This window comes from Phoenix dactylifera, chromosome 7 (genome assembly GCF_051530095.1).
Source record: "Phoenix dactylifera cultivar Ajwa chromosome 7, Ajwa_hap1_PhDact_Kaust_v1.1, whole genome shotgun sequence".
NCBI lineage: Eukaryota > Viridiplantae > Streptophyta > Magnoliopsida > Arecales > Arecaceae > Phoenix > Phoenix dactylifera.
Genome location: NC_143196.1, coordinates 9,186,332 through 9,211,746, shown reverse-complemented (window position 1 = coordinate 9,211,746; position 25,415 = coordinate 9,186,332). Strand labels below are relative to the sequence as shown.

The 25,415-nt window shown below is 39.9% G+C and overlaps 1 protein-coding gene across 18 annotated transcripts; it reads left to right on the top strand.

Moving 5' to 3' along the window:
• The first annotated feature begins 1,480 nt into the window (after positions 1-1,480).
• LOC103718782 (sulfite reductase 1 [ferredoxin], chloroplastic-like) lies at positions 1,481-23,782 on the top strand. 18 transcript variants are annotated; one of them, XR_016395915.1, is made up of 7 exons: positions 1,539-2,869; positions 2,962-9,568; positions 10,534-20,570; positions 20,656-21,783; positions 22,636-22,763; positions 22,886-23,191; positions 23,288-23,782. XR_016395915.1 is itself a non-coding variant. In XM_089924281.1 (6 exons), the coding sequence occupies exons 4-6, from the start codon at positions 21,667-21,669 to the stop codon at positions 22,950-22,952; spliced, it is 312 nt and encodes a 103-aa protein (XP_089780407.1). In that variant the 5' UTR covers positions 1,582-2,869; positions 19,813-20,570; positions 20,656-21,559; positions 21,662-21,666; the 3' UTR covers positions 22,953-23,782. The 18 variants fall into 18 exon arrangements, 2 of the variants coding, with proteins under 2 accessions (XP_089780407.1, XP_089780406.1); XR_016395908.1 differs by having other exon boundaries at positions 1,540-2,869; positions 2,962-5,706; positions 6,669-9,568; positions 10,534-21,783; XR_016395912.1 differs by having other exon boundaries at positions 1,541-2,869; positions 5,605-5,706; positions 6,669-9,568; positions 10,534-21,783.
• Positions 23,783-25,415: the final 1,633 nt, after the last annotated feature.

Below are 25,415 nucleotides of genomic sequence, written 5' to 3'. Positions count from 1 at the left end.
AGAAGACATAAGAGCTACATTGATGGAGAGGATGTATGAGCGGAAACAAATGATGATAAACTCAGATGACAACATATGTCCAAGAATAAGAAAGAAATTGGAAATTGCTAATGTGGGGTCCAGGGTCAGCACTCCAAGGCCTAATGGAGAGTTTAGGATTGAAGTTAAAGTTTTAGATGATACGTATATTATAGACCTTAGTCAGAAGCTAGTCTTGTTCATGTAGACAGTTGGACTTAACTGGCATATCTCGCATCCATGCAATCTCATGCATCAATTAATTGGATGAAGCAAGATCCAGATATGTATATTGATGATTGCTATAAGAAGAAGGCCTACTTGATGACTTATCAGTATGCCTAGTAGCTCTACCTTGGTTCTAGGAGAATAATGAACCAATATTGCCCCCTCCCATCAAGAAAATGTCTGGAAGGCCTAAGAAGAACATAAGGAAGGATAAGGATGAAGAACTCGAGAACAAAAGGAAGCTGTCTAGGACTAACTAGACTACAGATGCAATGCAAGGCCTATGGCCAATATGGCCTTAATAATAGAATATGCAAGATCAAAGACCAATCTCAAGGATCTAGACCTAAGAAGCTCCCAGTATGTATAAATCCCTAGTGTAATATGCCTTATGGACCTATATAAGTCCCAATGACTTTGTAAACTTTTTTTCATACTTGCAAGTTAGGAGAAGAGGAAGACCACCAAAGGATCAAGGTGTAGGAGCCAGTTCTCAAAGACCAATAAGTGCAAGGAGGGCAAAGTCCAGTTGCAAGTGATGTTAGTGCAAGCACACGCTAGGGTAACCAGCTGCAAAATAAGGCAACCTTTCATGACATCATTGTTTCATACTTTCTTATAATTGTTAGTTCTTCTTTTTAATTACAATAATATACACTACATTATTAAAGATACAAACATTCTTCATCGATAATGTCATTTAACACTTGTAATTACCGGGTACTAACTCTATATGCGTAATGCTGACCTTAATGAATGAATAATTTATGATTCAAAGATGCCTGGAATTAGCACAATTCAAACCATTGGAGGATCATGAAAGCATGCTGCCATCAGACTAGAGTTAGTACAGACTAGGTATGTCAATTGGTTTTGGGTGCGAACTTGTAAAGAAGAGATAATAACCAATTGAACACAGCTTCTTAAAAACTACATAATAATATTCGTTCATCACAATTAGCATCCGTACCCTAACATCAGTACAGCCTAACATCAGTATATGATAAAGGTCATTTGACATTCAATGCATACATAAACGAGCAAAATCTGAGAACAACTAAAATCATTGAGCTAATTCATGGTAGATGTGTGCTCGTTCACTTCTCAAGACTGTCTGATTAGGAGATTCTCGGCTACCTTATGGTAGTGGTAGAAGCTGATAAGTTTAATTTCTCTTTCTCTCTCACACGCGCGCACACACAATACATAACTCAACTAGTGCCTCACATCAAACATCAAAACCTAGGGCAAGATCTGTTGAGTTTGTTTTCAATTCACCCTCGGCAATAGCCACTAGATCACTAGCATTGTCATCCACAAGAGGACGGTGGTCCTAACATACATCTTTTCTTTTCCTTTCTACATAAAATCTTGAGCCTTAAGTACTTATTCTCCTCTTGGAACCTTGCATACTCAATTTTCAGTTTTCTAAGCTCATCCTCCATCTTTTCCTTCGACGTTGTCATTTTAACAGTCTTCTCTTCCAGCATTCTCACCTTTCTCGAGCAATTTCTTTCATCTCCTCCACTAGTTGAAGTTACTCCTTTAGCCCCTCCTAGTCCGTCAATATGGTAGCCACCTCCTTCCCACGATCACACATATCAAGGTTAATCCATTGGACAAAACCACAGTTATTATTCTGCAAAATAATAGTTCAATTGACAATTATCAGCTTTCCTAATATCATCTAATAATTTGATCATACCTAAGATCGGCATCGCAGGAACCTCTTGGTTTCACTTACTTCATGAAGTATAAAGCCCAACTTTAACTTGATAGTGGCATAATATTTCATCTCCAGGCACCATTAAAGTTGCTGAGATAGCTGTTCCCTTGATCATATCCAAGCTTGCGAGAGCATCCATTGCAAACCTTAATCTAGCTTCTCGCCCCTCACCTAATCTCATAAGGAAATGCAATCCTAATGACAATTCTCTCTCCATGCTTCTTTTTATTTTCCGCCCTTCTTTCAATTAAAACAAAAAACTCGATATTTTTCGTTTTTTTTTGAATACATTTTCATGTCTTTTTCTAGAAAATATCTGCATCATTTTGATGCTTGCACGTTACTAGTACAGTTGGATGCTGATTGGCAGCAGATCAATATTATAATAATTTATAAAGTATATATCTAATTTAGAAAATAAATGATGAGCTTAAATTTAGAAGGGGGTAAAAGTACAGGATTTTTTTGAGTAATTAAAGCCAACTAGCAATAGCCTCGTGGGACGGATGGATGCAATAGCTGTGGAGAGTTCTGTTTGGCAAATTTTTGCTTGGCTCAGCATTGCATAGGAAAAAATTGTCCCGTCCAATGCTTGAGAAGCTTCAGATCCTTGACCTCAACTGCTTCTTGGGTTCCTCTGTTCTCTTTCCCCTGAAAGAGAACAACGTCGTCGGCGGCGGTGGCGATGGTGGCGGCGGTAGCGATGGTGGCGGCGGTAGCGGTGGCGGTGGCGGCGGCGGCGGATGTTGGAGCTGGGAAGGATCCGAGGGTCCAGATACATGGGTTCCATGGACTGAGGTCGGCCGGATCGATTCCTTTCGGACGATCTCCCGGGGCCTTGCCAGTGGCCTCACCTCCTCTTCGAGCTCTTCTTCCATCATAAGCGCCGTTTCCATGGTTAGATTTATTTCCTTCTCTCTTTTGTATGCCTGCTTAGTATTTTGTGCTGGCGCTAAGATTCCTGGTTCTTGGATTTATTTTTTTGACAGATTGTCTGCCTTCTTGATGGAACCGTGGATTTTTTTTCATTCTCTTGTTGCCTTTTCCCCTGATGAAGCACTCTCTCTTTACTTTATGTGCTGGGTACTTTGCTTGTGATGTCAAAGAAATGTTGGATTGATTGTTATGTTTCATTTAAAATGTAAAAGAAATTTAATTTTTATTTTCTGTTCTTGGTTCTGTCTTTAAGATAGTTCATCTTTCTCCATTATTGCTGGAACAGAATTGTAACTTTGTGGAGTTGCCCACACATGCCTGATCATTTTTCAGTCCTTTTGGTTATGAATATGATAAATTTACCCTTCGAATATGTAGCCTATTTGAAATTGGATGTTGTTAGGAAAAGAAAAATTATGATGCATTAGATAGTTCACATTCTAATTTTTACTGACTTGCTGTGCTTGAGATTTCAATTCAGGTAAACCTTTTTGATTCTAAGTTCTCAATTAGTTAAAAATAATTCTATTTCCTGGTGCAAACCCATATATCACTTGACTGATGTTGAACAGATCTGCACAAAGTCTAGAAAATATGGTTGGAAGGGGATCTTTGGAGAAATATCCTTTTGAAAGGCATGAAAGAAACAAAAAGTGGTAATAACAATTTGTGATTAGATATGGATAGGTTATCCTAAGTCTGACAGTCAATATTTGTCCAAAGTCCAAACTATCCTTTATGAGTAGCAATGCCGCATTCCTTGCTTTTAGATTTCCTACTTTCCAATCCTGTACTCCATTGGGTGATCTGCTTTGCTGATGAGATCTGCAGTCTCGTCCAAATTGTGGTTCATCCACAATTCTGCTTTTTCACAGATCAAACTCCTGCAATGTCCTTTCACATCCTTGTTACGAGTGATGTATTCTAAGGTATTATAACTTGCCATTCTTGACCGCAACTTTTCTTCCTTGCGTGGATACCATTTCATGATTACTTAATGATCTGCTCATGATTAGGCTTCTTTAGATTGGGTATAAAGCAGGGAAATGACTCAGATTAAGGCAATTAACCTTTTCCAGGTGTATTTTACTTTTTGATATAATTAGCAATCATAAATCCAGTAATGCTATTTGGGTTGTGTTTAAGGGTTAGGCGTGTAGTCTAATTGATTGAGAAGGAGGTCCATGGATATAAACTCAGTTTACTTATCAATCTAGATAAACTGTTCAAGTCTTGGTAGTTTCATAATTGCATGATATCCATAACCCTTTCTGTTGATGCCATAACCAGGATTTTAACGTATCAGAGCCTTAAAAATATTGGCTTGTTATATTGCATAGTACGAGTTTTATATATGCACATACCACGTAAAAAGTCAAAAAACAAATGTAATTATATGGAATGTGCTTTGCCCTTGTCAGTTGTTTTTGTTGCACTTTCACAACTATTCAGCACTTGTTCCTTAAGTTTCATAGTATTAGAGCTCCAATTATGACTTCCCTTGACCACCATAAAAGATCCAAAGACATACTTCCAAACATCTATTCATCCATTGGAGATCTACGATTGATGTAACTATGACATCTGAATTTATAGAATATTACTATCAAGTGTAATCTTTACTACATAATTTTGGAAATACACGCATGATTATCAAGAACTTGTGAAATTTTCCTCAAAGCATTTCTGAATCTTGTTTACCACAATGTGGAGATTTCAATTTGTACTTCCATCACTATAATTGTTCAGTTGAAACTTCAAGGCAGTGTGCATGTTGTGATTCCCTGCCACTTTCTTTTCCCTTTGATCATTGTTGGTGCATAAAATCATGCTTGAATTGTCGTGCGAACTGTGGATGACATTTAGTATTCCCAATGTTTGGCCACTATTTGTAAGAACCCATCTTTTTTTTTTTATTTGGGCTGGGGCCGACCCCTAGGCCACTGCGCCCGGGCCAGCCTAAGGGCCCTGGCTGTTTAGCCATGGGAGTCTTCCTCTCCTCCTTCACCGAACTCCCCCAAATCCACCAGAAAGGAAAAAAAAAAAACAGAGAAAAAAGGGGGATCAAATCTTACCAAAATTGAACCAATTCTCTTCTATAAAAGATCCCTTTCCCCTCTTTCTAGGGCATCAATCGAGAGCTCTTTCAAAAAAAAAAGAGAGAGAGAGAGAGAGATCCGTGAGAAGCTTGGGTTGTTCGCCGTCGGACCGGCCGGAGGAGTTCGCCGGAGGCGAGGTAAGGTCCTCCTCGTCCTTGTCTTTAGGCCACTATTTTTCTTGGGAATCCGGCCGGCAAGCCGCCGGATCGATGTGAACCGTGTTTTCCTGTTTCGGTTTGCTTTTCTCTTCCATTCCGGCCGGCCGTCGCCGGTCGTGGCGCACCGCCCGCACTGCCGGCACCGCCAGTCATGGGGCAGTGTCGACCATGGGCCGCCGCCATCAAGTTTCTCTGCCAATCGGGAGGAAGGAAGAGAGGGGGAGAGAGAGAGAACCATCCACTTCCCTCTTCTTTGTTCTTCTCCCTCTCTAGTTGCTCTCTCTTATTGCTATGATTTCTCCCTAGTTTAATTTAGGAAGATCATGGACTGTTGGTTAGTCCTGGGGTGATAGATACTGGTGGACCCTTAGAGGATCCATAAAGATTTTTGGGTTGTCAGATATTTTGGATAATTTTTAATGATGACTTGATTCTGTAGGGGAACAATCTGTAGGACGAAAGGACGCTGAGCAGGGTTCTGCATATCTGGATTTATAGATCGCCGTGAGGGCGGGTGATTAGTCTATCTGAGTTAACAAAAGTAAGAATCCTTGTACGCCAATCCTGCATGATATAAATATTTTTACACCATATATGTTTGATATGCTATGATCCAGACAAAGCAAAAATAGTTTTATATTAAATTATATTTTGATCGTGTTGGCTTATGATTGGTTCTATGGTGGATGCATGTATGCGCATAACCTACGCCTGCATAATTGGATTTATAAATATGGTTCCTATGATATGACGGTATTAAATCGTGTTTTGGTTATATTTGTTTGTAATTGATAGTATGATGGATACAATCCTGGGCATAATTTATATTTACATAATTAGACTAATGGATATGGTGGATAGACTAACCATGTTATATTGATTGCCCTATCACGGGCCGGAAACGTAACCTTGGTTAGTCTAGGCCGGATATAAGATGGAAAAGGGAATTGATGTGTGTGTGTGAATTGATTAAATGAACATGGACTTTGGGCTTATCTCGTTATTATTGATTGCCCCATCACAGGATGGAAATGTGATATTATCGATTGCCCCGTCACAGGCTGGAAATGTGATACTATTGATTGCCCCATCACAGGCTGGAAATGTGACACTATCGATTGCCCCATCACAGGCCGGAAATGTGATACTATCGATTACCCCGTCACGGGCCGGAAACGCGATCGGGATGTAGCCCAAAGTCGGAAAGATAATTGATCCGGATCAAGTTAATAGAAAATGAAAAAAAAAAGCATTGAAAACATTAATTGAAGATTTTTAGATATTGTATGACATATCACACTTGAGTGGCTGGACTTTTATTGACATTTGACTTGCATATTCATACTGATTATTCGAGCTTTCGATAGCCGGTATATGATTTTATGATATGTACATTGGTTTGTCGTGGTTTCCAAATTAATATTATTATTGTGTTGGTATGGATGTGTAGGGATTCTTACTGGGCTGTAAAGCTCACCCTCTCTTCTTTTTTTTCTTTACCAGAGTTGCAGGATGCATAGATTTGGATGGGATGGGCGCAAAGTGCAAGTACCAGAGTCATTAGTTAGTTTGTTTATCATTCTTTGATGTTGATGAACATTTGAAGATCTTGTAATTGATCTAATTTGTTTATTTGGACATGTCGGATTTGTCTATTTGAATTATAAATTTCTTGTGGATTTATTGGAATTTTTGTTAATCATAGGCCTTGCATGATCTTTAGGGCACTGCTCTAGGGCTCATGCGGCCGGTCGCGTACCGGACCCGGGTGCTGGGTTCGGGGCGTGACAGAGTGGTATCAGAGCTTAAGGTTAAGATATCCTAGGGTTTATGTTCAGGTGAGTGTGAGTGGGGATATGATAGGAAAACTATCAGAGCCTTGGTTTATAATCACTTGAGATTGTAATAGGAATGATATTGTAATCTAAGCTTTAAGACCACTAGGGACTATGGCCTTAGTGGCATTAGAGTTTGAGGTTTAAGGTCATTGGGGATAGTGACAAAATTGGAATCCGAGCATATGTTTAAGATCACTAGGGATTGTGATAGAAATATATCATAGCTTAAGATTATGATCACTTGGGACATGATAATTACATTCAGTGCTTAAGGTGTAAGATTACTGGGCATTGTGATAAAATGTATGCATCGGGTTTGGTTTTCGATGAGTGTGGAAAGAAAGTATAAAATTGTCTTTGATCATGATAAGAGAGGTTTGACCTAAGATTAGTGTAGGAAGGTCAACATTGGTATATCGGTTATACCATGTTCAGATATTATTTAAATGACCTAGAAGTTCAGACTTGATATGGGTTTTGATGTGATCGTACTTTTGATTTTGCTGCTAATTATTAGAGTGGGGTTTGTACGTAGATCTTCCATAGTATTGGAGTGAGCTAAGAAGATTTCATAATATTGAAAGGAATGTTCTTCGAAGTTGAATATGTATGTGGATTATATTTGGTGTTGGCATGTTGGATATTGCAAATAGGTCTATTTCCTATTGATGTATTTGATTATTTTGAGGCCATAGAGTATGCATATTGACAGGGGAATTCTAATTATTTGAATTCTCATGTTTGGATTGGGCTACTGGATTTTACTTATAATTGTAGAAGACTATTTGATGTGTTGATTTAAAACTCAAGCCTAGGTTTAAGATTTGAGCAGGGATCTTTTGTCATTGTTGATGAAGCCACTAATAAATGCTATATTGAGTAGAGACTTCGGTCATAAATCATTTAGAGGCTTTAGAGTAATTAAGGGATTAAATCAGAGTGCGCAGCGGAAGTATGGTGGTTTGAGTTATTTTGAAACTGGTGAAGGACATTAATATTTGATCTAAAAGGTATTATGATGGAACACTTGAGTTAGTTTCTAGTAGAGAAGAATGTTGTTGATTCTATGGATGATCGAGAGGTAGCTATGTAATTTTACTAGTGGGCTCTTCTATTGCTGAGAACTTTTGGGAGAATCTTGGGCATCTTAAATTTAGCATTAACGGTTGATGATTTCTTGGTTGGTCTTAGACCTGAAATGTTTTAACATGAATCTCGTACTCCTAGATCGGTATTGTCAATCTAGCTATTTGAAAGGGGTTTGAGGTTTTTCTAGGATAGAGGTTGATCATTAAATTATGGGCAAAGTTAAGAAAAGAAAGAGGATTAAAGATTATGAAGACCATTTGACGATAAAGCCTTCTCCTATCCTTGTTAAGCCAATTATGATCTTTATGCAAAATTAATCAAGAGTAATTAAATTCTCGGAAAAAGAATTATGACATTGGGAGGTGGGCCTTCTTTTGAAGGAGATCAAAATAACCTGCTATGTAGATTGAAAAGATCAAGTTTTGTGATGTCATGATTTTGTATGTCAAATCTTGTGAGCTTGCATTTTGAGAGGGAGATTGTTTAGGAGTTCAAGGATTATGTGACGGTTGCAACCTCTCAAAGTCTGAAACTTAAGTATGGTAATTTCGAGGACGAAATTTTGTTTTTTAGGGGAGGAGAATGTAAGAACCCATCTTTTTTTTTTATTATTTGGGCTGGGGCCGACCCCTAGGCCACTGCGCCCGGGCCAGCCTAAGGGCCCCGGCTGTTTAGCCACGGGAGTCTTCCTCTCCTCCTTCACTGAACTCCCCCAAATCCACTGGAAAGAAAAAAAAAAGAGAGAAAAAAGGGGGATCAAATCTTACCAAAATTGAACCAATTCTCTTCTATAAAAGATCCCTTTCCCCTCTTTCTAGGGCATCAATCGAGAGCTCTTTCAAAAAGAGAGAGAGAGAGAGAGATCCATGAGAAGCTTGGGTTGTTCGCCGTCGGGCCGGCTGGAGGAGTTCGCCGGAGGCGAGGTAAGGTCCTCCTCCTCCTTGTTTTGAGGCCACTATTTTTCTTGGGAATCCGGCCGGCAAGCCGCCGGATCGATGTGAACCGTGTTTTCCTGTTTCGGTTTGCTTTTCTCTTCCATTCCGGCCGGCCGTCGCCGGTCGCGGCGCACCGCCGGCACCGCCAGTCATGGGGCAGTGTCGACCATGGGCCGCCGCCATCAAGTTTCTCTGCCAATCGGGAGGAAGGAAGAGAGGGGGAGAGAGAGAGAACCATCCACTTCCCTCTTCTTTGTTCTTCTCCCTCTCTAGTTGCTCTCTCTTATTGCTATGATTTCTCCCTAGTTTAATTTAGGGAGATCATGGATTGTTGGTTAGTCCTGGGGTGATAGATACTGGTGGACCCTTAGAGGATCCATAAAGATTTTTGGGTTGTCAGATATTTTGGATAATTTTTAATGATGACTTGATTCTGTAGGGGAACAATCTGTTGGACGAAAGGACGCTGAGCAGGGTTCTGCATATCCGGATTTATAGATCGCCGTAAGGGCGGGTGATTAGTCTGTCTGAGTTAACAAAAGTAAGAATCCTTGTACGCCAATCCTGCATGATATAAATATTTTTACACCATATATGTTTGATATGCTATGATCCAGACAAAGCAAAAATAGTTTTATATTAAATTATATTTTGATCGTGTTGGCTTATAATTGGTTCTATGGTGGATGCATGTATGCGCATAACCTACACCTGCATAATTGGATTTATAAATATGGTTCCTATGATATGACGGTATTAAATCATGTTTTGGTTATATTTGTTTGTAATTGATAGTATGATGGATATAATCCTGAGCATAATTTATATTTACATAATTAGACTAATGGATATGGTGGATAGACTAACCATGTTATATTGATTGTTCTGTCACGGGTCGGAAACGTGACCTTGGTTAGTCTAGGCCGAATATAAGATGGAAAAGGGAATTGATGTGTGTGTGTGAATTGATTAAATGAACAGGGACTTTGGGCTTATTTCGTTATTATTGATTGCCCCATCACAGGCTAGAAAGGTGATATTATCGATTGCCCCGTCACAGTCTGGAAATGTGATACTATCGATTTTTCCATCACAGGCTGGAAATGTGACACTATCGATTGCCCCATCACAGGCCGGAAATGTGATACTATCGATTGCCCCGTCACGGGCCGGAAACGTGACCGGGATGTAGCCCAAAGTCGGAAAGATAATTGATCCGGATCAAGTTAATAGAAAATGGAAAGAAAAAGCATTGAAAACATTAATTGAAGATTTTGAGATATCGTATGACGTATCACACTTGAGTGGCTGGACTTTTATTGACATTTGACTTGCATATTCATACTGATTATTCGAGCTTTCGATAGCCGGTATATGATTTTATGATATGTACATTAGTTTGTCGTGGTTTCCAAATTAATATTATTATTCTGTTGGTATGGATGTGTAGGGATTCTTACTAGGCTGTAAAGCTCACCCCCTCTTCTTCTTTTTTTTCTTTACCAGAGTTGCAGGATGCATAGATTTGGATGGGATGGGCGCAGAGTGCAAGTACCAGAGTCATTAGTTAGTTAGTTTGTTTATCCTTCTTTGATGTTGATGAACATTTGAAGATCTTGTAATTGATCTAATTTGTTTATTTGGACATGTCGGATTTGTCTATTTGAATTATCAATTTCTTGTGGATTTGTTGGAATTTTTGTTAATCATAGGCCTTGCATGATCTTTAGGGCACTGCTCTAGGGCTCATGCGGCCGGTCGCGTACCGGACCTGGATGCTGGGTTCGGAGCGTGACACTATTGAAGTCATATTGTAAGCGCAGTATACCTGAGAAGCATTCATCATTTTTTCTGAGAGAGAAGGATGGGCGAAGCTCATCCATTCATTTGATGAAAATGAAATGAATAGAGTTGGAAAAACAAGAAGGAAAAAATATAAATGTATCTTGTGTTGGAAAAAATATTGGACACCTCGATCTCGGACCAGACCTATCCCTTTGACCTTGGATATAAACTAAGGAGATCAACCTTGGCTCCAACCGAGCAGCCAACCAACCGAAATCAGCTACCTTGGCCCCGGCCGAGGAGCCAATTAGCCAAGGAACCATCAGCCAAAAAGAATAATCAGCACGTGTCGACAAGGACTAACAGTCCCAACAACCGACAGCTTGGCAGCTCGCATCGTGGCAGCACCATGGCATGCACCCCACTAGCGCTACCTGCCACCCATGCGGACTGGCTTCTACGCTGCGGCCGTACTATCGGGTGTTAACTGGTCATCATTGCACGCTACGTCGGGCTAGGTAACGACAAAGTGGGCACCCCTATATAAGGGGGCAGCCCTGAGGACCTCTGGTGTATGCAATATTACTCACAAAAATCACACTCTACTGAAATTCTCTTTCTTCTATGTTGTTATCTTGTTATTCTGACTTACGCATCGGAGGGTCTCTCGTTGGAAACTCTCTGACAAGCGGACTTTTTACGGACCACACCCGGAGGAGATCCACCTCTGGCACCTCGGCCAGCCTGCTCAGCTCATCTCCAGCCGACCTTAGGGTCGTCCGAGCTTCGCTCTGACCTCAGCCCAGATTCGGCGACGATAGATTGTCGCTAGAAGGAGGACCCCAGCCCCCAACAGCATCGACATCCATTGAAGAGAGAGACAACCAGCATGAAGTCACCAGGAGCCCGCGACGCATCGTGTGCTTCGCAAGGCTACGCTCCGACCTTCCGGAGGTTGTTGCAGAGCTCGGACCATGCTCCGCTGGAGCAACCCGCTGTGCTTATAGACAATGAGCAGTTCAACTTGCTCACTCAACAGGTGCAGGTGCTAACCGCGGCGGTCCAAGGCCTACAATAGACAGTGGTGCAACTGGAGATGGTCTGATCGGAATTTGGCCAGCCCAACCACCACTCAGTCACTACCGCACAACAAACATTTGGTGAGCCACCACTTTCGAGATCGGGTCTCGGAGTGGTCCCCCTAGGATCGGCGCTCCCAGTGGAGCAGTCCTGTTTGGAGGGAAAAACAACGTGCTCCAAGCCTCCTTTTCAGCAAGGATTGCGCTCCAACCCTATCGCCTCCTCGCCACATGGAGCCTCCGTCCTGGTGGAATACTGACCACGATCGGAGAATCGAGGAAATAGGCCGGCAGATTCAGGCCCTCAAGGGACAGGCTCCGAGGGCGAACCTGGACTTCAGCTTCTCCTCAGAGCCCCCCCTTCACCAGGCGGATCATGGAGGAACCGATTCTATCTCGGATCAGAATGCCGAAGGTAGAGTTGAACAACGGCACCTCAGATCCCCTAGACTACCTTAAGAGTTTCAAGGCTCTCATGATGTTACACGGAGCCACCGACGCTGTGCTTTATAGGCATTCCCTACAACCCTTCGCAAGTCGGCCCAGTTTTGGTTCTCTAGGCTTTGGCCCTATTCCGTTCACTCCTTCGAGCAGCTCACCCGCCTCTTCATGACCCACTTCGTCTCCAGTCGAAGACGACGCCGTAGCTCGAATGCGCTGCTCGACATCAAGTAGAAGAAGAAAGAGTCCCTCAGAGACTATGTTAATTGCTTCAATGCGGCGACCCTGGAGGTCCGCGACCTAGATCAATCGATCGCGATGTCAGCAATAAAGAATGGCCTGCGGCCATCGAGCTTTCTCTTTTTTTTTGAAAAAGCGCTTTTCCGTCGACTTCATCGAAATGCTGGCGCGAGCCGGCAAATATGCCAAATGGAGGAAGCCATGGCCTTCCATCGCGAGTCTGCTGGCGGGAGACCCTCTCGAGGAGGAAGGAGGGATGCAAGGAGGGAAGAGAGCCGAGGAGTATCTCACCTCGATGCGAGAGGGGCCCGCGACGGTGCAAGAGTCCTCCTCGAAAGTTTGAAGAGTACACCTCTCTCTACCCCAAGGATTCAGATCCTTATGGTAAAGTTCTACATGGATCTAAGCTCAAATTAATTTTTTAAAATATTTATATTTAAAAATTATGTTTTAATTTAAAATAATTAAAAATATATAATTAATACCAAAAAATTTAAAAAATCATAGTCCATATTACATATTTCAAAAGTTTCGAAGCAAAAAATATATTTTTCTGAATTTATGGTTTTTAAACATTTTTTAAAATTTAAAATTTATTAAGAATATATAAATAAATAAAAAATATAAAAAAATAGTACTATGTATTATATAAGTCAGATATATTTTTTGAAGAAAAAAATATTTTTTTAATCATAACAGAATTTTGCTATTTTTAAATAATTGATAAACTCACGTACTTGATAAATCTGCAGGAATGGAACCTTCAAAAAAAAAAAATATAGCGTGACTTTAGTTGAGATCATAGACGAATACTCTCAGATCGGCACCACTAAAAGTGCAACTGGTGCAATATAGAGTTCAAAGAAGGATGGGTAATAGGTTGAAGCAGCACACCGCTGGTGTTATCTCGATGTATCTATATGTTGGAAATGCCCATTGGAGATCCGATAGTTGATGAAGAAGTACTTCGCTGATTTCAGAGCAACGAAGAAAAGGCTTGCCAAGAAGAAAGTAGAGGTGGACTGTTGAACGACAGAGCCACCTTTCTATCAATCACCTTTCTATCAATCTAAGAAGTCAGATGAGTCGTTCGCTCCAGATGACGAGGAGGCACAGATCCAGGCTACTATTAGACGAGCATGGATGATCAGTGGAAGCATAATAAGGAGGCAAGGCATGAAGCTCGATTTGGACCCTCACATTACGAGTCAAGCTTCGATTCGGCGACTAGCAGGGCAGATCGAGAGTTTAGAACCTCCTCAATTAGGGATGCGTTAGTAGAGGCCGTGACCGTATTGCATCTATATTTGGAGCTTTTGGTAGCAGAAAGAAATCCTCCAAAGAGATTACACTAGGAGCCAACATCCATAATTTAGATCTACATGCCTTTTCCAACAAGGATTCGAAGCAACAGAGGGTAGACACAATGCTAAAAAAGGATAAAAAGAAGGATATGTGACGAGCTATTGGATTTTGATTCTACTTCAACCACATTCCAGTAAATGCGCAAATAATATGTACTATAGGTCTGTCATTTTCTCCATACAGATTGCCGGTGTACGTGTAGATTCTTCAAGACCGAAGGACATCTATGGTGAGCTTTTTGACAACAATAAGGAAGAGCTAGAGAAGTGGATTGCTTCATACAAGAGTAAGTAGCCCATATATAAACTAACGGTGATGTGTAATAGTTAGACAGATCCTATTAGGTGGAACATCAACTTTTTGACATATTGTAATACGAAGAGTTTCTTTCATAAGTCGATTGGTGCTTCCGATCAGGTGCACAACGCCATGTACATCCTCAGATTGATGAAGGAGGTGATTGATCAGGTAGGAGAAAATATTGTGCAGGTTATCACTAATAATGTGCCACAATATGAAACCGCCAGAGAGATCTTGATGGAGTGGTGGCCATATATTTTTTGGATCCTATGTACTGCATATTGTATCAACTTAGACATTGCAAAAATTCATAGGATGCAGCAGACAGTAGAGATAGCCCAAACCATCATCAGATATTTTTATAACCATATATGGATCCTATCATTAATGACGTGGTATGTAGTTTGCTACAAACTATATTGCACTTAATAACCTTCTTGAGAAGAAAGTAGCCTTACATCATATATTGTTAGTTCCGAGTGGTAGAAAAGCAGATTTGCGAGGGTTGACGCTGAGGGGAGCATTGTCGAGGACTTGGTGACGAAACAGACATTCTAGCAACGGACTGAGAAGATAGTGAAGGCTACCAAGCCATTTTATGAAGTGCTTCGGGCCGTGGACAGTGAGAGGTACCCCTAAATGGGTTTTTTGTAATATATGATGGAGAGGACAAATAATTAAATGAGGTAGATCCGAGACATGTCTAGAAATACATCGACATTATTGAGCGGCGGTGGGACTACCAGATGGGTAAGGACTTGCATCTAGTAGGTAAGCAAAAATATTGAACATTAAACTGCTCATGTACTTGTACAATTTTATAAAAATAATTATGAACTCTATTTGCAGCTTACTACCTGAACCCGAGTTTTCTGTACACTGTACCTAGAATCAATATAGATAAAGAACTTCTGACCGCTCTGCATAATATAATTTATAAGATGGAGCCTGATCTAGAAGTCGCAGCCCTATGTCTAGAAAAGATAAGCTAACTTAAATGACATGTGTAGGTTAACTAGCCTCTTCAATTATTAACATATTACAACATGGTTCTTTTTCACAAATCAAAACATCTAAAGAGGGCACTAACAACTTTGGAGTTCGACAGCTATCGTAAGTAAAAAAAGTATGAATCCAGGTATATTACATATCAATGATAACTATTACCTGACGTTAGATGGTTACTAATATAATACTATCTTATATGTAATTTTTTTAATTATTTTTGCAGCTCAATTGTAGATTCATTTTGGTTTGTTTGTGAGAAATCTTAAGTGGTTAGCTATCTGGATCCTCTTCCAGATGATCTTCTCGAGTATCTATGAGCGCAATTGGTCCATCTTTACCCTCATTTATAGCAAATAGAAGAACCATTTGCATAGAAGCACCTCAATGACCTTGTAAATATTTTCTACAATCTGAGGTTAAGGCTGAAGTATATCAGGAGGAAGTGGAGTTAAAGTACATAGATCCGATCCATACTGCTTTCGTGACGATGACGATGACGATGATTCTATGATCAGATAGCTTGTGGTCTTAAATTTATCGGTGAGTCCCAATTTATGCATGCTACATAGGATAGGGACCACGGTGCAGATATGATAGAGCCTACAATTCTATGATTGCATACAAAAGATGGGCTCCTCAAGGTCATTCAGGATGACACGATGCAACTACAGATGATCTTGTACGTAAAGTAGGATTTATAGACATATCAAGTTCTAAGTCGTATACTGGATCCTATTGTCTGCAACCACAGACAACTTATGACCCATACATATATAAAGCTACAAGAGCTTAGAACATCTCTTAGAGCCAGAGTTTTAGTAAGAGATCTGAAAGTGCTTATAATTCAGAGCATATTCCTTTTGGAATGAACATATAGGACTGCAACGCTGTTTGGTTAGAGGAGTGGGCTGATGTGACTTTTGACTATGCTAATGATTTGGATATTTATGAAAGATATCGCCACTCGATGATATTTTAGATGTTGGTACATCTATTATACTTTAAATATATATAATTGATTGTATTATTTTATATTTTTTTATTTTACTAGTTGATTTTATGATATTTTTGATGCTTCTTGTAGCATGCAATATCTTATTAATTATTTTATGCTTTGTATTACTGTAAAACAATAAGAGACATCATTTAGGTTATACCGAGATCATAAAAACATCAAAAAATATTAAATTATATTTAAAATTATTAAAAAAGTTGAAAAAATTGATTACCAATAAATCAAAGCTAAAAAGCTTTACTGGCATTTCGAAGCATACCGTGTGTCGGTATGGATAAACTAGTACCGTACCAACTCACCCGCTGACCAGTACGAGTTCTGGTACCGGTTCGGCAGACATTGCTTAAAAGAGTCATCAGTCCTCCAAAATAAAGCTAAATCTGATGATCATGCAAATGAATGACCTAAAAATTGGTTACTATCTATTTACACATCCAAACCGATGATTGTGATTTGAAGACCGATACACCAAGGATACACCAAGGGAGGTGCAAGCTGATACACCAAAGGTGTAGATCGAGTATTTAAAGCATAGACCTAAGGGAGCGAGAGTTATCGACATAGGACGAGTCCTTAGTGGAGCAGAGGCAAGGATGGTGGTTGGCCAGGGTTGTTGCAACCTATGCATGGGAAGAGTAGTAGAATTACCGAACATGCATGGCAATAATAGCCCATGTAGCATGCAATAACAAGGACAAATGTCCATAGCGAGTAGTGCTATCTATCTTCCCGCTATCTATGATGTAAGAGGAGGGGTAGCACTACCTATCATATATAGCAATAATAGGTCATGCAGCATATAATAGCAAGGACAAGTGTCCAAGATGAGCAATAACAATCATCTTACAAGTTAAGAGGATCCACGTATAAGTATCGGATTATAACTATGGAAAAGGGATCCTTTTACAGATCAGTGAAACCAGTTTATCTTTAAGTTACTTTTATCTTTATCTTGAAATTTCTTGCTTTTAGTTTTCTAGTAAGACTTTAATTTACCAGTAGGAGAAGTAGTAGAATATTTCGTTCGTAGCTCCAAGTACACCCTATCCTTTCTTCTTCCAAATAGTTGGTGTGACGGTAACGAAATTTCTTAAAGGTCAAGGCACCTGGACCCACACTATCTCGATCATCATCCTTTATTTGTCCCCTTTCCAGCTAATTCGATGCCAGTGGCATATCCGCGCATCTATCCCAACCTAAGTCACGAGACTTGTCACCCTTCTCTCTCAAATAGCAAGCTTTTTGGTACTCCTGTCTCCCCCTCCTGACGGTTGAAAAGGGGAGCCAAACAAGTTCCTTTGGCGTGCTTGATGGGACATTGCCCTGTAGCTATCATCGTACCATAAAGAAAAGGATGGATGATTTACTAACGTTAGTGACTAGTTCACCAACCAATCTTTCATAAGATGTCGCCATACTGCTCAAGTCCTACCTGGAGGAGAGCTGACATGGCCTATTAGAAGTGTTCACATGCCAAGTGTCTACATGGGAAGGCCACTTGTAGAGTGAAATAGGACAACTTAGAGTTCATGACAAAAGAAGTTGAAATACTTGTTTCTATTGTTGAGGATCAAAGTCATCACTACAATATGCTATGGTGCATATTGTAATAAACTTAGTCGAACATGCCTCTAGAGAAGGTAAATCAGCCTGTCAATCTTTGAAAGGAAATGACAAGTTCTTTAAGGAATCTGACTTTGGGATTTCAACCTGTCAGGAGGAGGCCGAAGACTATCTTGTAGAGTCCTCAGGATTTACAGACTAAGGTAAAGCGGAAATCCTACTAGCATGTGTGGGAATACCAGATTGAAGTAGGAGTTAATATTTTGGTAAATGTTGGACGAACACTTGGAGCCATCAGCCACTATTATGTACAGGTAGCTGCTATTGGTAAGGTTGGTGGGACTACGCCGACACAAGCATCTGATGGTAGATTCGATCTCCCCTTATCGTATGGAGGGCAGTGATACAACCTTACAGTACTAGCTATCTTCATTACAAGGGTTGGGGTGCAACCTTGTCGATGGATGCTACAAGGTTTTTTTCTGGCTGATACATATGATAAATCCATATGCCTGGGGCAAACACGGCTATGGGTCTTTCCTCCACCAGATCTTCCACAACTTCTATCTGCTGCTCAAGTTTAAATATTGCCTCTACCAGATCCACAGTCTACACCTGTTGTTCAAGTTCACCTTTCCTAAGAGATTGATCGATGTGGTGTTAGTTACATCCCATCACTCTTCTGACAATCGATCTATAGAATGTGGGGGACATTATTTACCCCACATCCAAACTGATGACTGTGGTTTGAAGACTGATACATCAAGGGAAGAGCAGGCCGATACATCAAGGAAAGTGCAGGCCAATATACCAAAGGTGCAGACTGAGTATTTGAAGTGTAGATCCAGAGAAGCAAGAGTTATCTGCCTAGGACAAGGCCTTAGTGGAGCAGAGTCTAAAGGTGGTGGTTGCCTAGCGGTTACCACTACCTATGCACGAGAGGAGTGATAGAACTACCTACTATGCATGGCAATAGTGGCCCACATAGCACATAGTAGCAAGGACAAATGTCCATAGTGAGTAATGGTACCCATCTTCTCACAGCACATGATGTGAGAGAAGCGGTAGCACTACCTATCATATGCGACAATAATGGGCCATGTGGCATATAATAGCAAGGACAAGTATCCAAGATGAGTAATTGCACCTATCTAACCAATTAAGAGGAGTCTCTTATTAGTGTCATATTGTAACCATAAAAAGGAAATCCTTTGGCTGATCAATAAAACTAGTTTATCTTTAAGTTATGTTTTGTTTTTATCTTTAAATTTTTTGCTTTTAGCTTGCTAGTAGGATTCTAATTTTCCAGTAGGAGTAGCAGTAGAGTATTCCGATCATAGCCATGGCTATATCCTATTTTTCCTTATTCAGATCGGACTGTGTGATGGTAGCAAAAGTCCTTGAAGGTCAAGACACCTTGACCCTCGCTACTTTCATCATCATCCTTTCATTACCCCTTTCCACCTAATCCGATGCCGGTGGCATGCCCGTGCATCTACACCAACCTAAGCCACGAGACTACCCTTCTCCAGTAGCCAGTAAGCTTTCTAGCATGCCTGTCTCCCCCTCTCAATGGTCGAAATGAGGAGCCAAACACTATATGAATATTTAAAAGTTGGACAGTAAAGGCAAATTGAAAGCATTCCATCCTTCTGCTTAGTGATGACTTATGCACCCGAACATTACATAGGGTGGATCATAACAATAAGCAGTCCTCATATGCTGTTTTCTTCAGCCTTTTTAATCAGGCAATATTTTCCCGTTTTGTTAGTTTGAATAAAGGAAAAAGAAACAATCTCCCTGACTTGTTCCGACATTTCTGATTCATGTCATCCAATTCTTTTCCATTTTTTAAGCATGTCTATTTCTGGCCCAAAAGGTCAGAAATAATTTGATTTTATTTATTTCTTTACTATAGTCAATTCGTTATGGAATTGGTGGTTCATTAAACTGACTTTTTTTTTCTTTTTTTTTTCCAACCTACAAAAGCAGAAGCATCTAAGGTTAAGTGAAGTAAGGGTGAGTTGTTCAAAGAGCGAAGCAACTTTCTTAGATATCCTCTAAATGAGGAGCTGCTGACAGAGGCTCCAAATATAAATGTGGCTTCTCCACAATTGATCAAATTTCATGGAAGTTACTAACAAACTAAAACGGATGAACATGGTGGAAAATCTTAACAGCTCATGCTTCAAACAAAGAATCCATGTGGGAAAATCTCAAATAATGGTTATGTATGATCTTGCAGATGAGTGAGATTGGCACTCTTTGTTTGATAACTAGACAAACATTTCAGTTACATGGGATCTTGAAAGAGAACCTCAAAACTTTGATGCATACAATTATTAGAAGCATGGGCTCAACTCTTGGCACATTTGGAGACCTGAATAGAAATGTGCTAGCTCCTGCAGCACCATATATGAAAAAGGATTACGTTTTTTGCTCAGGAAACTGCAGGGAACACTACTGCACTTCTGACACCTCAATCTGGTGCATAATATGATTTGTGGGTAGATGGGGAGAAGATCATGTCAGCAGTGCCTCCTGAAGTAGTCAAAGCACACAATGACAATCCCATGGAACAAATTTTCCAGATTCTCCAGAGCCAATTTATGGTATTTAGTTCTTGCCTCGAAAGCTCAAGACCGGTAGCTTTGCCTACAGACAACTCAGTGAATGTTCTCACTAATGACATCTGAGTTGTAGTAATTTCTGATGGTGATGAAGATCCTCGAGACTTCTATATTTATGTAAGAACAATTCTGTGTGAGACCCTGTTTAAACCTTGGAGCATGTCTATTCTATAACATTGAACTGCTTCAAAAATTTATTCAGTAATAGGTACGAGGTGGCATGGGAAGAATGCACAGGGTGGAGACTACTTTCCCTTGTCTGGTTGAGCCACTTGGTTATTGCCAAAAGAAGATATATGCTGTAAAATCACTTGTTGTTTTACAGAGAAAATGGGAGTAGAGTTGACCAGAATTATAGTAGAATGAAGTATTTGATTAGTCAATTGGGAATCAACAAGTTCTGCAGTGTCATTGAGCAGTATTATGGAATGAAGTTTGATTTTGAGAGTTCCAGAGTGGGAATTCAAGAGCTATCTTTGGATTGCATGAACAGGTTTGAATGCATCACATTTGTGCACCTTCAATCATGTCTACACATGCAAGCACAAGCAAACTGTATTGTAACTGTGTTTTTCAATGATCTTAATTTGTTTATCGTCATTTGTGAGGTGACCATGCTTCAAAATTTTCTTTCACTTAATACATTTTGATTATTTGATACTCCTTTTTAGAGGGTATGGTGCAATGTTTTGTGGATTGCATGTTGACAATGGTTAGATTGAAGGGAAAATGAAGAAAACTTTAAGGAAAATAATTGAAATGTATAGCTTGTATGCATGCATTACGCCTAGCCAGAACATAGTCTTAGGTGACATTCACTGTTTATGGAGATGACCTATCACCATAGCTCCTGCTCAAGCAGGTCTACTGGTAAGACATGGTTTATCTTTTACAGCTTGCAATATGCAAGTGCATGTTACACTTCAAAATAAGCCTTTTTCTTTCCCCATTTGGATCTGCCTTATAAATACAGCAACCTAGGTATGTAGATCCTCTTAACTGCCAGGGCATGTCCTGCTTTACCACTCTGTGCGCTAGCAATAACAGAAGCTGAGGGAGCAATACCTAACATTTTTCTCAAAAGGGTTTGAGCTGTTTTTGATAAGGTAACTTACATTGTTCCTCTATTTGTATTATAGTAATGTTATGTCTCAAGTTAATAATAAATGAAAATATTTGGCTGGCTGTCTTTGATCTGAGACAATTAGGTCAGATGGGTCTCAAGCAGGATGAGTCGGTAGTAATAAGGGTGGCTGGCTGCCCTAGTGGTTGTGCTGGACAATATGTGGCTGAGCTAGGACTAGTTGGCGATGGTCCAAACAGCAATCAGGTATTTAATATACTGTTCTTATTCATTATAGTGACATGTGGGAATTACTCTTTGTACATACAGAGAAATACTAGATGTAGAGAGTCATGTGGATAAGAATCATTTACGCAACTACTAATATGAACTGAGACACTCCAAATTTGAGGTTTTTGGCATGTTGGACAATTGGGATACTGATAACAGTCCTTGACACTTCATATTATCATATCATGTCATCATCATTATGTTTAATTTTGGCACTTCTATATGGAAGTTATCAATTCTAAAATAACAATGAGCAAGCATTTTATCAAATTTTATGAACTTAAGGAGCATAGATCTGGGTTATTATTCATTACATGTATATATCAATGCATATTTTATGTATTTACGCATACGCATATAAAATACAAATGTGTCCGTGTCAAAGTTGTAGAAGTTTCCCATGTGGGATACTTCTAGGCTAGGCGCTCCATGTCACTTGTCCAGGTAAACATTGTGCTGAAGCATTGAATTCCTCTTGTATGGAGGACATGACTACATGGTGGGATATCCAGGTTGCTTGTTGAGACTTTATTTGTTGGAAGCCTTTGCTGGCTTTCAAATTCAAAAAGACCAGTTCATTTTTCATTATTGAAAATGTTGTATAGTCTAATCTGAATGACCATTGTATTCGAGCATTTTAATTGATAGATCAGAGTAATGATCTTGAGACCTGCACTTAATAGTTCAGTAATGAGCTGGTGTTTAGATGGGGTTGACTCTTAAAATCCAATGATTGATTTGACAAATTTGAGAATGCAGCAAAGAAAAAAAGATTGTTCCAAAAGTTATCTGACGTTGTTAAATTTCATGTTTCACATGTGCAATTAGATCCGGCTTGGCGGGACACCTCATCAGACTAAACTTGCAAAGTGCTTTGTGAATAAATTGAAAGTTCAAGACTTTAGAGAAAGTTTTGGAGCCTCTATTTTACAACTGGTGAAGGAAACATCTTCGGGGTGAGTCATTTGGCAGCTTTTAAATCCTGGAAAGTGAGTATCATATATTTACTTTTCGGTCATTGACCTGTAGCTATGATAAGTTTTGGTGTAAGTGAATTTTTTCCCCTGCCTCTTTGTAGGATTTTCAGAAACTTGAAAGATGCTAGAGAAGTGGGAGGGTATCTTGGAGGCATCCTTGCTGTTTAATCTGAAGCTTTGTGCTGACAGGGCGGCACATGAAGCCATGGCTGGTCTTTTACTACCGAAAAACAAGACCGCTCGTCAGTTTGCCATGGAGGTCATTTGCAACTTGTTGCAGCCCAGCGAAATGGTTAACAGTGAATAATCATTGGGCATGGAAGTCATTCACAGTTTGTTTCTACCCAGTAAATTGGCTAGAGGCATCTGGATGGCCCATCCTCGCTTGCTGGTTGCTAGCAGTTAAGGTTGCTTTTTCTGCACCACCTTTTATCTGAAGGGTAATTTTCCTGGTATCTGTTGAAACACTTATATCACAAGTAATGTTGCGTAATACTTGGCAGCCACTTGAATCATTGGAGGACACCATCAAATGCTAGTGCGTGAGCATCTGCAACGCTGTGAGAATGTTCAGCGATACCAGACCGGCTGAGTTATATGCAGAGTCATGTCGGAGTTTTGGTAGATTCACTCTTTGGTGCAAGTATTCTTGCCAGTCATCATGGATGTAACCTGTCGATATGGAGGCCATGGTGCTTTATAAAAGAAACCAGATACCTTTGATCTCGGAGGCAGATATATTATCAAAGCCAACATTTTTTACTCCATTTAGTTGGGTTTAGCTGTTAATAATCCTTCAAGGGGCTACAATGATGGTTCAACTAGACCTAAATGCTGCTTAACTTATAAAACCAAAAAAAATTTGGAAGTCATCATGCATTGAATTGTTTTTGAGGAAACATCATACGCTGAGTTGTTAAGGTTGTTTTAAAGTGATTGTTCTGACCTTTGGTCCGGGATCTATTCCTCCATTAAGATGACTGCATCAATTATCTGGATACATCACTTACTGAGAAGAAGGATATTGTGGCAACCTTATGTTATGAAACAAAGTTCTTCCAATTATTTATTAGATAACACCATATCAGATAAACTAAGATAAATGAGGTAAATTTTAAAATTTATGAGTCGAGTTCCTTGTTTGTGGTAATTCTCTTGTTTTGTCTTGGATTCCATCGCCCAAGTCTGCAGGGACAATGTGTCCTTTGTTTGTCCTTGCAGTGACTGGCAGAAGTGGGTACACCGTTACTGCACTTGGGTCCAGGTGTGGTCCCTATGTACAATCCTGTGCTTGGTCTGAGCTGCACTCCTGATGAATAAGGCTAACCACAGCATGGGCACAGAGGTGGACACTAGAAAAGCATGAAGAAATGTCCTATGAGCCATCTTTCCATAAGAAAAGCAGAAGGCACTGTACTAGGGTTCAGGTTGTAGCTTTGGATTGATATTCTTTCACGACATCGATCATTGGATCATACCTTGCACAGCTTTCAAATACTTCAAAATCCTTCATTTATCCACCTGCACAGGTCGGTAATTCAGCGGCCAGCAACTCAACGTAAGCTAGAGATCAACAACCAAGGTTTAGCCATCTGGTGCTGTCATTACCCACTGTCACTTCTGGAGTCTGAGACATGAGTAAAAGATTGATATGATAATGGAGATCAAGATGAAACACTCATGGCCGGTCAAAACATAACAAACCAGTTGGAATCATTTGTACCAAACGCTTGACGTTTAGGGAAAGTTGCATAGGGCACTATATATGTTTTATCAGTACAATAGGTTCTAAATTGTCCATGGGATCCATGTACTTGAATCTAGAGTTCTATGTTGTGACTTATATGAGTATGTGCAGGTGGATAACATGAAATTCTCCAGGCTTGATATGTCCGGCGTGTAGAATGGGGTAAACCAATATCGCGTGCATGAAAGGACTTTGCCTAGCATCATCAGTGCAGCAAGGCGAACCCTATAAAGCCAAGGGTGGCAATTTATGATATGATCCATCAATCTGACCCACGAACAACCTGCTTTAAGTAGATTTGGATTTGACATAAACAGATTTCGGTCATAAACGGATCAACCCATCCTAGACCTAGTTATTAAATAAGTTCGGTTCAGGTTTTGACCTTTGATCCATTAACCCATTTTGACCTATTTAATAATTGGATCGGATCATTACCCAACCCATTTAACATGTATAAAATGTGTTTAACCTATTTGAAACCTGCTTAATATGTTTCTAATTTGTTTAACCCAATCCGCTTAACATGTTTAAATTTATTAAATTCATTAAAAACCTATTTAACCCATTTAACCTGATTTGACCTATTTAATTTGTTTAACTTGATTAGACCTATTTAATAATAGGTTATGTAGGTCGTAACGAGTTAATAAAGAGGTCGGATTTAGATATGAAATTTTAACTTGCTTAATAAATAAGTTGGATTCAAGTTGACAAATTTTTAACTTGATCCGCATCCAATCTGACCCGTATGCCATCTGACCCAATCCGATTGCCGCCCTTTATCAAGCTTTGGTTACTCAAAGATGTGCCATTTCTTATGGTGGATGGACTTCAAATTCCAAAAACATTTCTTAACCAGCGTTGACTGGGATGGCCATTTA